Source organism: Nerophis ophidion, linkage group LG07 (assembly GCF_033978795.1).
Source record: "Nerophis ophidion isolate RoL-2023_Sa linkage group LG07, RoL_Noph_v1.0, whole genome shotgun sequence".
In the NCBI taxonomy this organism is placed as follows: domain Eukaryota; kingdom Metazoa; phylum Chordata; class Actinopteri; order Syngnathiformes; family Syngnathidae; genus Nerophis; species Nerophis ophidion.
In genome coordinates this window covers 20896017-20909433 of record NC_084617.1, presented here as the reverse complement: position 1 = coordinate 20909433, position 13417 = coordinate 20896017, and the positions used below count along the sequence as shown (strand labels likewise).

The window sequence follows — 13417 nt, the reverse complement described above, 5'->3', positions numbered from 1 at the left end:
TAAGATTAATTTTAGAATTTTGATGACATGTTTTCAATGGGTTAAAATCCAATCTGCACTTTGCTAGAATATATAACAAATTGGACCAAGCTATATTTCTAACAGACAAATCCTCATTTCTTCTAGATTTTCCAGAACAAAAACTTTGAAAGAAATTCAAAAGACTTTGAAATAAGATTTTAAATTTGATTCTACAGATTTTCTAGATTTTCCAGAATATTTTTATTTTATTTTAATCATAATAAGTTTGAAGAAATATTTCACAAATATTCTTTGTGGAAAAAACAGAAGCTAAATTGAAGAATTAAATCAAAATATATTTATTATTCTTTTCAATAAAATACATTAATTTACTACAACATTGATTTAAATAGTCAGTTAAGAAGAGGAATGAATTTAAAAGGTAAAAAGGTATATGTGTTTAAAAATCCTAAAATCATTTCTGAGGTTGTATTTTTTCTCAAAAATTGTCTTTCTGAAAGTTATAGGAAGCAAAGTAAAAAAAAAAAATGAATTTATTTAAACAAGTGAAGAGCAAGTCTTTAAAATATTTTCTTGGATTTTCAAATTCTATTTGAGTTTTGTCTCTCAAAGAATTAAAAATGTCGAGCAAAGCGAGACCAGCTTGCTAGTAAATAAATACAATTTAAAAAATAGAGGCAGCTCACTGGTAAGTGCTGCTATTTGAGCTAATTCAGAACAGGCTAGCGGGCTACTCATATAGTCCTTATGGGCTACCTGGTGCCCGCGGGCGCCGCGTTGGTGACCCCTGCTATATATGCATATATGTATGTACGTATGTATGTATGTATGTATGTAAGTATATATATATATATATATATATATATATATATATATATATATAGTCCAAAATAACGTTTATCATAAGCAAGTTCTATATATATATACTATATATGCACTGTATATACATATGTGTATATATACACACATAATTGCATGGATATATATATATGTATGTACGTATGTATGTATGTATGTATGTAAGTATATATATATATATATATATATATATATATATATATATATATAGTCCAAAATAACGTTTATCATAAGCAAGTTCTATATATATATACTATATATGCACTGTATATACATATGTGTATATATACACACATAATTGCATGGATATATATATATATATATATATATATATATATATATATATATATATATATATATATATATATATATATATATATATATACACACACATATGTAGGTGTGGGAAAAAATCACAAGACTACTTCATCTTTACAGATCTGTTTCATGAGGGGTTCCCTCAATCATCAGGAGATTTTAATGGAAGCATTCACATACAATGGTTTATATAGAGCACAGAGTGGGTGGGTACAAGCAGGCGTAGGGTGTGGTGATTGGCTCATGTGTTACCTAGGAGGTGTTTCCGTCTATGGCGGCATGTTGAAATGATTTCACTGCGCTTGTTGAGAGATGATAGATCTGGATGATATATAATAAACAGTTTCTCTTTTAAGCATAGGTTGCATCTTTTATTACCACTGTTGTAAGGTGTGCTGGATGCAAGAATTTGCCATGTTATTGAATATTCAACATTATTGTCTTTGAGGTTCCAAATGTGTTTGCTGAGTTCTGTAGAATTCTGCAAAGTCTGGTTTCTAAAGGAGGCGTTGTGATTATTCCATCTTGTTTTGAACGCTCCTTCGGTTAATCCTACGTACGTGTCGGATGTGTTAATGTCCTTGCGTATTACCTTTGCTTGGTAAACGACTGATGTCTGTAAGCACCTTCCGTTGAGAGGGCAATCAGGTTTCTTGCGACAGTTACATTCATTATTGGTTTCAGAGTCGTTTAGTCTGGGGGTAGGCAGTCCTTTTGCAATTGCTTTGTTGTGGTTTGAAATGATTTGTTGCATGTTATTCATACAGCTGTAGCTCAATTTAATGTTGTTCTTGTTGAATATTTTTCTTAGGGTGTTGCCTTTGGGGAAGTGTTTGTCGATCAGAGTGAGGAACTTGCGGCCGATGTTGGTTGAGACGTCTTTGCTGAATGGCGGATTGTACCAGATGATGTTGTTTCGTTTTCTGCTCTTTTTTGGTTGAAAGTGACGTCGAGGAAGTTGACGGTTTGCTTGTTGGCTTCAATCGTGATCCGTAGGCCGTTTTCTTTGAAGATTTGGCATATGCGCTTCTTGGTGTTCTCGCTGCTCCTTGGCGAGGCGCGGCACACTGCCAGTCCATCATCACGGTAAATACCAAGGTTCAGGTTGAGGCTAGCAAGCTGGGAGAGGAGGAAACTCCCAACGAGTTTGCACGTTTCTGCTCCGTCAAAACTCCCCATAGTAACGTCAAATGTTGAATTGTTCTTTTTTTGCCATGGTGTACTGTTGTGGATGAGTATGGAGTTCTTTGCGTGGATGATGATGTTTCTTTCGTTGCCTGTGATTGAGTCGTAGTCCGAGGCGAAGTTTAGTGCTTGGGTCAGTAGGTCTTGCGTGATGGAAGGGTAAAATTCTTCGATGTCGAAGGAGATAAAGTTGTGTTGTTGTTTGCCTTGGATGTTGTTGAACCATTTGATTACTGCTGCTGTATTTCTCGATTGGTTGAGTGGTGTTTTGTCCTTGATTTTTGCGTTGATTCTGTCCAGGATTATTTTGCTGATTTTTCCTATTTCGGATTTAGTTGGGTTTATTAGTCGGCATGTTGGGTTATTTGCGAAGTTGGGTTTGTGGTCCTTCAATGTGATGTTTTGACGGCGCAGAAACGTGCGAACAAGCGCAGTGAAATCATTTCAACATGCCGCCATAGACGGAAACACCTCCTAGGTAACACATGAGCCAATCACCACACCCTACGCCTGCTTGTACCCACCCACTCTGTGCTCTATATAAACCATTGTATGTGAATGCTTCCATTAAAATCTCCTGATGATTGAGGGAACCCCTCATGAAACAGATCTGTAAAGATGAAGTAGTCTTGTGATTTTTTCCCACACCTACATATTGCGCTCTACCACGGTATCGAGCACTATTCTCTGGATAATCCAATCAAGACATATATACACACATATATATATATATATATATATATATATATATATATATATATATATATATATATATATATATATATACAGTACAGGCTAAAAGTTTGGACACACCTTCTTATCCAATGGTTTTCTTTATTTTTATGACTATTTACATTGTATATTGTCACAAAAAAAGGTGAAATAATCGTATAGTCTAATTGTAGTCTAATTTCTTCAAAATAGCCGCCCTTCGCTCTGATCATTTTTTGGCAGACTCTTGGCATTCTCTCAATGAGATCCAAGAGGCAGACACCTGAAATGGTTTTCACTTCACAGGTGTGCTTGAAGCTCATGGAGAGAATGCCAAGAGTGTGCAAAGCAGTAATCAGAGCAAAGGGTGGCTATTTTGAAGAAACTAGAATACAAAACATGTTGTCATTTATTTAATCTTTTTTTGTTAAGTACATAACTCCACATGTGTTCATTCATAGTTTTGATGCCTTCAGTGACAATCTACAATGTAAACAGTCATGAACATAAAGAAAACTCATTGAATGAGGAGGTTTGTCCAAACCTTTGGCCTGTACTGTATACATATACATAAACACACTTATATGTATATATATATATACATTTATGTACAGTATATACATGTATATATATATATATATATATATATATATATAGACCTTGATTATGATAGCTGTTGTTTTCAGCCTACCATATATGTGTATATGTATGTATGTGTATATGTATATATATATGCATTTATGTATATATGTATATACACCTTGCTTATAATGGATGTCATGTTATTTTTAGCCTACCATACATATTTGTATATGTATGTATATATGTGTATACAGTGAGTATGTATGTATATGAATACATATATTTTTTAAATATTATTATTATAATTACATTTTAAATGAATCCAAGTCCTTTAAGTATGACTCAATTTCTGATAGCGTGGGAAATTCGACATGTGCATAAAAAACGTCTCTCAAATGAATGGCTCGGAACTGGTAATCGGTTCTCATCATTCACTTCAAAGAGCTGTTCAAAAGACTCTATTTGTTCGTGAACGTCACATCTATACTCACTGTACATGCAAACAAATACACCAAAAGTCAGACGAAAAAAAAAATTGCTGACCAGTCTACCGGACTCATCCTCCAGGTTTGGAGTGCAACCCTTGCCACTTCAAAGAGAAGGACCGCAACACATCCCCAAAGTTTACAGCGCCCCTGGTGGACAGGAGTGTGATTGCAGGTTACACCACAACCATCAGCTGCGCCGTCCGTGGTTACCCTAAGGTATGCGCATCTTGACACACTTTTAGCAGGAGACGACCTAAACGTACCTCCTGCAGCCCAAGATCATCTGGATGAAGAACAAAATGATCATCGGCGAAGACCCCAAGTTCATGATTCTGAACCACCAAGGCGTGCTGACGCTCAACATCCGCAAGCCCGGCCTGTATGACGGCGGTCGGTACTCCTGCAAGGCCGTCAACGCCCTGGGCGAGGACGAGGTGGAGTGCAAATTGGAAGTACGAAGTAAGAAACATTTCTCTGTCTTCCTGACTCAACTGGAAAGGTTAATTTTATTTTCAAGTTTCCTATAAAAGAAGTTGCCACCAACCTCAAATTAGGGGGGATACTGGGAATTTTGGATCCGATACCATTTAAATGCAGGTCTTATATCGCTGATATCAACACTTTGGCTTGAACTCTCAGAATAATTTAGTGAATTTGCCATGAGTTGATTATGACTATGATGACACAGGAAACATATTTCATGCAATAAAATTTTTTTTTTTTTTAATAACAAAACACATTTGTATGCATGTACAGCTTTAAAACCTTTAGCATATCCAGATGTGGAATAAAATTATGGAATTAATTCACCAAATAAATCTAACAAAGCACCAATATGATTTAGTTTAAGAGACTGTTCAAACTATAAGTGTTCAAAGAGTACAAAGAAAAACAATTATGATGATTATCTTGAACTTTTCTTTTTAGATAATGATTATTTAAGTATTTAAAGGCTTACTGAAGCCCACTACTACCGACCACGCAGTCTGATAGTTTATATATCAATGATGAAATATTAACATTACAACACATGCAAATACGGCCGGTTTAATTTACTAAATTGCAATTTTAAATTTCGCGCGGAAGTATCATGCTAAAACGTCGCGGTATGACGACGCGTGCGCGTGACATCACGCTTTGTAGAGGACATTTTGGTCCAGCACCGTTCACAGCTATAAGTCTTCTCTTTTCATTGCATAATTCCACAGTATTATGGATATCTGTGGTGCTGAATCTTTTGCAATTTGTTCAAATAATAATGGAGACGTCAAAGAATAAAGTTGTAGGTGGGAAGCGGTGCATTGCGGCCGCCTTTAGCAACACAAACACAGCCGGTGTTTCCTTGTTTACATTCCCGAAAGATGACGGTGAAGCTTTACTATGGAACAGAGCGGTCAAGCGAACATGTTTCACTACCACATGTCAACCGGCAGGTTTCGGTGAGAAAATGGTGGTAATAAGAGGCAGGTGCGGACTCTCTTGCCTCCTCCCACCGGCCGCCCCCGACCGTCTGATGCTTCCAATGTGGAGGAAGCATCGGCTGCCTTCGCCTCGTCGAGAAACGTGGCTTCCCTCGGAGACACTGCGAAATTTATCGTCGATGTTCTCTACTAAATCCTTCCAGCATAAATATGGCAATATCGGGAAATGATCAAGTATGACACATAGAATGGATCTCCTATCCCCATTTATATAAGAAAATCTCATTTCAGTAGGCCTTTAATATTAGTTCAGTTACTTATGGTATATTTTTATTTATTTATTTATACACTGTTCTGTTACAAACAGGCAACAAGGAAATGGGACAACATTGCTATGATAGAAAAAAGGGTAAAATTAAATAAGCTCTGCTTATTTTTACTCCTTTTCGGACATGATGTAATGAAACAACTGGAAATAGGTGATGCATTACGTTGTATCGTATGCGTGTTCGAAGTAAACTGAAACTGAACTGAACAACTATACAAAACAATGTATTAGTAGAAAAATGTGTTAAAATAGATTCCACATTATGTTCAACTACACACAATTCTGAAGGAAACATAGTTTAACATAATACATAATTTTATTTTATTTTTAATTCTTATTTCTAAAAAATATTGTTAATCCAATTTACTGTTAATGTCTGGCTACTTTCTGTTGCAACATGTTTCTATGCATTTTTGTTCAAATGCATTAAGCAATTATTCTTCTGTTGTTGGATACTTTACATGAGCGATACTACGAATGTTGGTATTGATCCAATACCTTTTGTTTCGCCTAAAATGTCGTAAGGGGGGACCCTTACACAAATTTTTTTAAAAATGTCTTGCTTCAACAGCACAATACTGGTCCTTTAGTTGTATGAGACGTCTCAAAACCTCATTAGGAGTCGCAACAAAACCAGAAAGTGGCAGAAAATGTATATTTTTTCCAACTAAGGGACCCTAACTAAATTTCCCACAACCAAAGTGTGCAGTATTGTGCTTCAACAGCACAATACTGGTCCTTTAGTTGTGGGAGACGTCTCAAAACCTCATCAGAGTCCTGACAAAACCTGAAAATGGCAGAAAATTAATATTTTTCCAAACATTTTTCCCGCTAAAATGTCTTTAGGGGGACCTTTACACAAATATTTTAAAAACTGTATTGCTTCAAAAGCACAATACGGGTTCTATAGTTGTGGGAGACTTCTCAAAACCTTATCAGGAGTCCTGACAAAACCTGAAAATGGCAGAAAATTGATATTTTTCCTAACTTATTTTCCACTAAAATGCCGTTAGGGCGACCTTTACACAAACATTTTAAAAACTGTATTGCTTCAAAAGCACAATACTTGTCCTTTAGTTGTGGGAGACTTCTTAAAGCCTTATCAGTAAACCCGAAAAAACCCAAAAATGGCAGAAAATTAATATTTTTCCAAACTTTTTTTCGCTAAAATGTCGTTGGGGGGACCTTTACACAAACATTTTAAAAACTGTATTGCTTCAACAGCACAATACTGGTCCTTCAATTTTAAAATGGCAGAAAATTTTAAAAAACGTCACTAAAATGGTGTTAGGGGGGACCTTCAGACAAAAAAAATTAAAAACTGTATTGCTTCAACAGCACAATACTGGTCCTTTAGTTGTGGGAGACGTCTCAAAACCTTATCAGGAGTCCTGACAAAACCCGAAAATGGCAGAATTTTTTATTTTTTTTTCCCAAAAATTTTTCGCTAAAATTACGTAAGTGAGGACCCTTACCCAGAAATTTTAAAAAATGTATTGCTTCAACAGAACAATACTGGTCCTGTAGTTAGAAAACACGTCTCAAAACCTCATCAGGAGTCCCGACAAACCAGAAAATGGCAGACATTTTTTTTTTTTTTTTTTTTTTTCGCAAAAATTTCGTAAGGGGGGACCCTGACCCAAAAATGTTTTAAACACTCTTGCTTCAAGAGTGCAATACTGGTCTATTAATTGTAGGAGACATCTCAAAACCTCATCAGGAGTCTTGACAAAACCCGAAAATGGCATAAGATGTATATTTTTTAAAAACCTTTTTTTGCTAAAATGTCGTAAGGGAGGAACCATACACAACACTTTTAAATAATGTCTTACTTCAACAACACAATACTGACCCGGTAGTTGTAGGAGTTGACTCAAAATCTCATTAGGAGTCCCCCAAAAAAAAAGGAAAAGGGCAGAACATTTTTGTTTTTTTCCAAACTTTTTTTCCGCTAAAATGTCGTTAGGGGGGACTTTTACACAAAAATGTTTGAAACGGTATTGTTTCAACAGCACAATACTGGTCCTTTAGTTGTTGGAGACGTCTCAAAACCCTTTCAGGAGTCCCGAGAAAGCCCCAAGATCGCAGAAATTAATTTAATTTTCAAACAATGTTTTCGCTAAAATTTCGTAAAGGGGGACCCTGACCCCACATTTTTTCAAACTCTCTTGCTTCAACAGCACAATACTGGTCCTTTAGTTGTGGGAGACGTCTCAAAACTTCATTAGGAGTTGCAACAAAACCCTAAAGTAGAAGAAAATGTACATTTTTCCAACTAAGGGACCCTGACTAAATTTCCCACAACCAAAGGACCAGTATTGTGCTTCAACAGCACAATACTGGTCCTTTAGTTGTGGGAGAAGTCTCAAAACCTCATCAGGAGTTCTGACAAAACCTGAAAATGGCCGAAAATTAATATTTTTCCAAACTTTTTTTCCGCTAAAATGTCGTTACACACACATTTTAAAAACTGAATTGCTCAGAAGCACAATACTGGTCCTTTAGTTGTGGGAGACTTCTCAAAACCTTTTCAGGAGTCCCGACAAAACCCGAAAACGGCAGAATTTTTTTTTTTTTTTTCAAAAAATGTTTTCGCTAAGATTTCGTAAAGGGGGACACTGACCCAACAAAATATTAACTCTCTTGCTTCAACAGCACAATACTGGTCCTTCAGTTTTAAAAGATGTCTCAAAATCTCATCAGGAGTCCCAACAAACCCGAAAATGGCAGAAAATTAAAAAAACTTCGCTAAAATGGCGTTAGGGGGGACTTTTGGACAAAAAAAATTAAAAACTCTATTGCTTCAACAGCACTATACTGGTCCTTTAGTTGTGGGAGACGGCTCAAAACCTTATCAGGAGTCCTGACAAAACCCGAAAATGGCAGAATTTGGTTATTTTTTTCCAAAAATGTTTTCGCAAAAATTTCGTGAGGACCCTTACCCAGAAATTTAAAAAAATGTCTTGCTTCAACAGAACAATACTGGTCCTGTAGTTAGAAAACACGTCATAAAACCTCATCAGGAGTCCTGACAAAACCAGAAAATGGCAGACATTTTTTATTTTTTTTCGCTAAAATTTCGTAACGGGGGACCCTGACCCAAAAATGTTTTAAACACTCTTGCTTCAATAGTGCAATACTGGTCTATTAATTGTAGGAGACATCTCAAAACCTCATCAGGAGTCTCGACAAAACCCGAAAATGGCATAAGATGTATATTTTTTAAAACCCTTTTTTCGCTAAAATGTCGTAAGGGAGGAACCATACGCAACACTTTTAAATAATGTCTTACTTCAACAACACAATACTGGTCCTGTAGTTGTAGGAGTTGACTCAAAATCTCATTAGGAGTCCCAAAAAAAAAAAAGGAAAAGGGCAGAACCTTTTTGTTTTTTCAAAACTTTTTTTACGCTAAAATGTCGTTAGGGGGGACTTTTACATCAATGTCATCAATCAATGTTTATTTATATAGCCCCAAATCACAAATGTCTCAAAGGACTGCACAAATCATTACGACTACAACATCCTCGGAATAACCCACAAAAGGGCAAGGAAAACTCACACCCAGTGGGCAGGGAGAATTCACATTCAGTGGGACGCCAGTGACAATGCTGACTATGAGAAACCTTGGAGAGGACCTCTGATGTGGGCAACCCCCCCCCCTCTAGGGGACCGAAAGCAATGGATGTCGAGCGGGTCTAACATGATACTGTGAAAGTTCAATCCATAGTGGCTCCAAGACAGCAGTGAGAGTCCCGTCCACAGGAAACCATCTCAAGCGGATCAGCAGCGTAGAGATGTCCCCAACCGATACAGGCGAGCGGTCCATCCTGGGTCCCGACGAGCGGTCCATCCTGGGTCTCGACTCTGGACAGTCAGTACTTCATCCATGGTCATCGGACCGGACCCCCTCCTCAAGGGAGGGGGGGACATAGGAGAAAGAAAAGAAGCGGCAGATCAACTGGTCTAAAAAGGAGGTCTATTTAAAGGCTAGAGTATACAGATGAGTTTTAAGATGAGACTTAAATGCTTCTACTGAGGTAGCATCTCGAACTGTTACCGGGAGGGCATTCCAGAGTACTGGAGCCCGAACGGAAAACGCTCTATAGCCCGCAGACTTTTTTTGAGCTCTAGGAATCACCAATAAGCCGGAGTCTTTTGAACGCAGATTTCTTGCCGGGACATACGGTACAATACAATCGGCAAGATAGGCTGGAGCTAGACCGTGTAGTATTTTATACATAAGTAGTAAAACCTTAAAGTCACATCTTAAGTGCACAGGAAGCCAGTGCAGGTGAGCCAGTACAGGCGTAATATGATCAAATTTTCTTGTTCTTGTCAAAAGTCTAGCAGCCGCATTTTGTACCAACTGTAATCTTTTAATGCTAGACATGGGGAGACCCGAAAATAATACGTTACAGTAATCGAGACGAGACGTAACAAACGCATGGATAATGATCTCGGCGTCTTTAGTGGACAAAAATGTTAAAAACTGTATCGTTTCAACAGCACAATACTGGTCCTTTAGTTGTGGGAGACGTCTCAAAACCCTTTCTGGAGTCACAAGAAAACCCCAAAATCGCAGAAATTCTTTTAATTTTCAAACAATGTTTTCGCTAAAATTTCGTAAAGGGGGACCCTGACCCCACATTTTTTCAAACTCTCTTGCTTCAACAGCAAAATATCATGTTGCGCCACACATTCTCAATGGGAGACAGGTCTGGACTACAGGCAGGCCAGTCTAGTACCCACACTCTTTTACTATGAAGCCACACTGTTGTAAGACGTGGCTTGGCATTGTCTTGCTGAAATAAGCAGGGGCGTCCATGACAACGTTGCTTGGATGGCAACATATGTTGCTCCAAAACCTGTATGTACCCTTTCCGCATTAATGATGTAGAATGAGTGGCACAGAAACAATCCACCATACATTCTCACCTGTGGGCCAGGTGTAGTCACCCCACCAGATGCTCACGTCAGCCTGTGGTTTGCTCCTGCAGTTGCCCAGGAGAAAGGCGGGGAGGCGAAGAAGTGAAGAGCGACGCAGGCGAGGAGGAAGTCCAACAAGATGGCTTCTAATGGATTATGTGCTGAACAAATATGATTAAAATAGATCACTATAAAGACAGTACTGACCCCCTCCCATATGCTCGCCTTTCACCGCCGCCATGATGGATGCTACATCGCTAATGTGCCATAAATTCTTAGTGGCACACACACACACACACACACACACACACACACACACACACACACACACACACACACACACACACACACACTAGTGTCTTATCTGTGAAGTGGAACTGTGTGAGCGCGCTTCTAAAGCAGCCATAAAGTCCATTACATCCCCTGGTTTGTGTGTGTGTGTGTGTGTGTGTGTGTGTGTGTGTGTGTGTGAATTATTTTTATAGCCCATGATGCACTTCTGGCACCGCCGCCACCTCCTGTCAGGTGCGTCGGGGGCCTGAGGTCCGTGCGGCGGTTAAAAGGAGGGATCAGTACCCGGCCAGGCGTGGCCCACTTCACATCGGCGGCGGGATGAGCGTAATTCTTACAAGCTGATATGGACCTAACTACACACACACACACACACTCACAAACACACGTACACACATACACACACACACACACACACACACACACACACACACACACACACACACACACACACACACACACACACACACACACACGCACACACACACACACACACACTAACACACACCAAGAGTGTACAAAGTGCGACTCGGGGGCCATCAAAATACTCTTAAAAATGACACAAAAAGCAGCATAAATGAGCAAACAGGCTAAATATAACCCTCCAAAAAATTGCAATGTTGACTAATAAAATGTTTTTTTCTTTAAAACTGTCATTGCTCAAAAAATAACAATCAATCAAAAACGATGTTGTTCGGAATTATTGATAAATACAGGTCTCCAATTACTTCACATCAAATATTACACTTTCAAATATTTTAGGGGGGAATTATTAAATATTTTGTGAATTTGCCATAAAACACAAACGTTTTCTTTGACAAAAAGGGGCATTAAACAACCCCATTTTTTTTTTTTTTTAAATACTAAAATCGTATAGCCGGATAGTTCAGAATTTGGTCTAGAGATTTAAGTGTTGACAGTAAAAAAAACAAAAAAAATGCTATTTGTAACCATTTTATGAGAATTTTAGTAGGATTTTTTTAATCCGTCATTGCTCTAAAATAATAATGAATGAAAATCAATGATGTGAATTATTGACTTATTTAATGCTCCAATTACTTCACATCAAACATTGAATGAATGAATGAATGAATGAACGAATGATCTTTATTGTCATTGTGCAATGATAGCATGCACGTTTGCATGCTATCATTGCACGTTTGCATGCTATCATTAGCAAGCTAACTTTTGTTACCATTTAGCCCAGAGTCATAATACTTGGTATGTGACACTTGTTCACCGTTAGCAAGGAAACGATAGCATGGTAGCAAGCTATCTTAGGCTTGCTAACTTTTTCATCTAATTTTACACTTTTTTTTTTCCTATTCCCGAAGCCCTTCACCTTTGAGTCATGTAACTTGGTATATGAAACATGCTGACTGTTATCATGCTATCGTTAGCACACATGCTATGTGTTAGCATTTTTATGTAAACATGCTACTTGGCCTAGCAGTTAGAGTGTCAGCCCTGATATCTGTAGGTTGTGAGTTCAAACTCCGGCTGAGTCATACCAAAGACTATAAAAATGGGACCCTTTACCTCCCTGCTTGGCACTCAGCTTCAAGGGTTGGAATTGGGGGTTAAATCACCAAAAATGATTACCGGGCGTGGCCACAGCTGCTGCTCACTGCTCCCCTCACCTAATTTCGCCACACCAAGTGTGTGTGTGACAATCATTGTTACTTTTTTAACTTTTACATATTTAGGCTAGCTCTGTGGCTCATTTTTTGCAGTTAACCTAAAACTTACGGATTCAGACACTCGGCACCATCTAATGAGTACGGTGGCTTCCGGCCACCCCCGGCCAGAGATCCAGGGCACAGATAGCAGGCCCATCAAATTTTGTAGTTGATACTTATTATTTGCAGGGTTTTGCGGGCCACATAAAGTGAAGTGGCGGGCCACATCCGGCCACAGGCCTTGAGTTTGACAACTGTGGTTTAAACAGTCTTGACCTACACCAGGGGTCACCAACCTTTTTGAAACCAAGAGCTACTTCTTGGGTACTGATTAATGCGAAGGGCTACCAGTTTGATACACACTTTAATAAATTGCCAGAAATTGCCAATTTGCTCAATTTACCTTTAATAAATAAACCTATATATACATATATTTAAAAAAAACGGTTATTTCTGTCTGTCATTCCCTCGTACATTTTTTTTCCTTCTACGGAAGGTTTTTTGTAGAGAATAAATTATGAAAAAAGACACTTAATTGAATGGTTTAAAAGAGGAGAAAACAAGAGAAAAAGGAAAATTAAATTTTGAAACATAGTTTCTCTTCAACTTCGACTCTTTAAAATTCAAAATTCCACCGAAATAAAT

General features: G+C 38.0%; 1 protein-coding gene across 2 annotated transcripts in view; it reads left to right on the top strand.

The window, feature by feature from the left end:
* mybpc2a (myosin binding protein Ca) overlaps nt 1–11226 on the top strand; it is a 122350-nt gene extending 111124 nt beyond the window's left edge. For both annotated transcript variants that reach the window (XM_061905607.1, XM_061905606.1), the window contains 3 exons: nt 4204–4340; nt 4397–4583; nt 10874–11226. In XM_061905607.1, the coding sequence (XP_061761591.1) occupies nt 4204–4340; nt 4397–4583; nt 10874–10908 (359 nt within the window). In that variant the 3' untranslated portion in view covers nt 10909–11226. The remainder of the gene's footprint in view (nt 1–4203; nt 4341–4396; nt 4584–10873) is intronic.
* Nucleotides 11227–13417: the final 2191 nt, after the last annotated feature.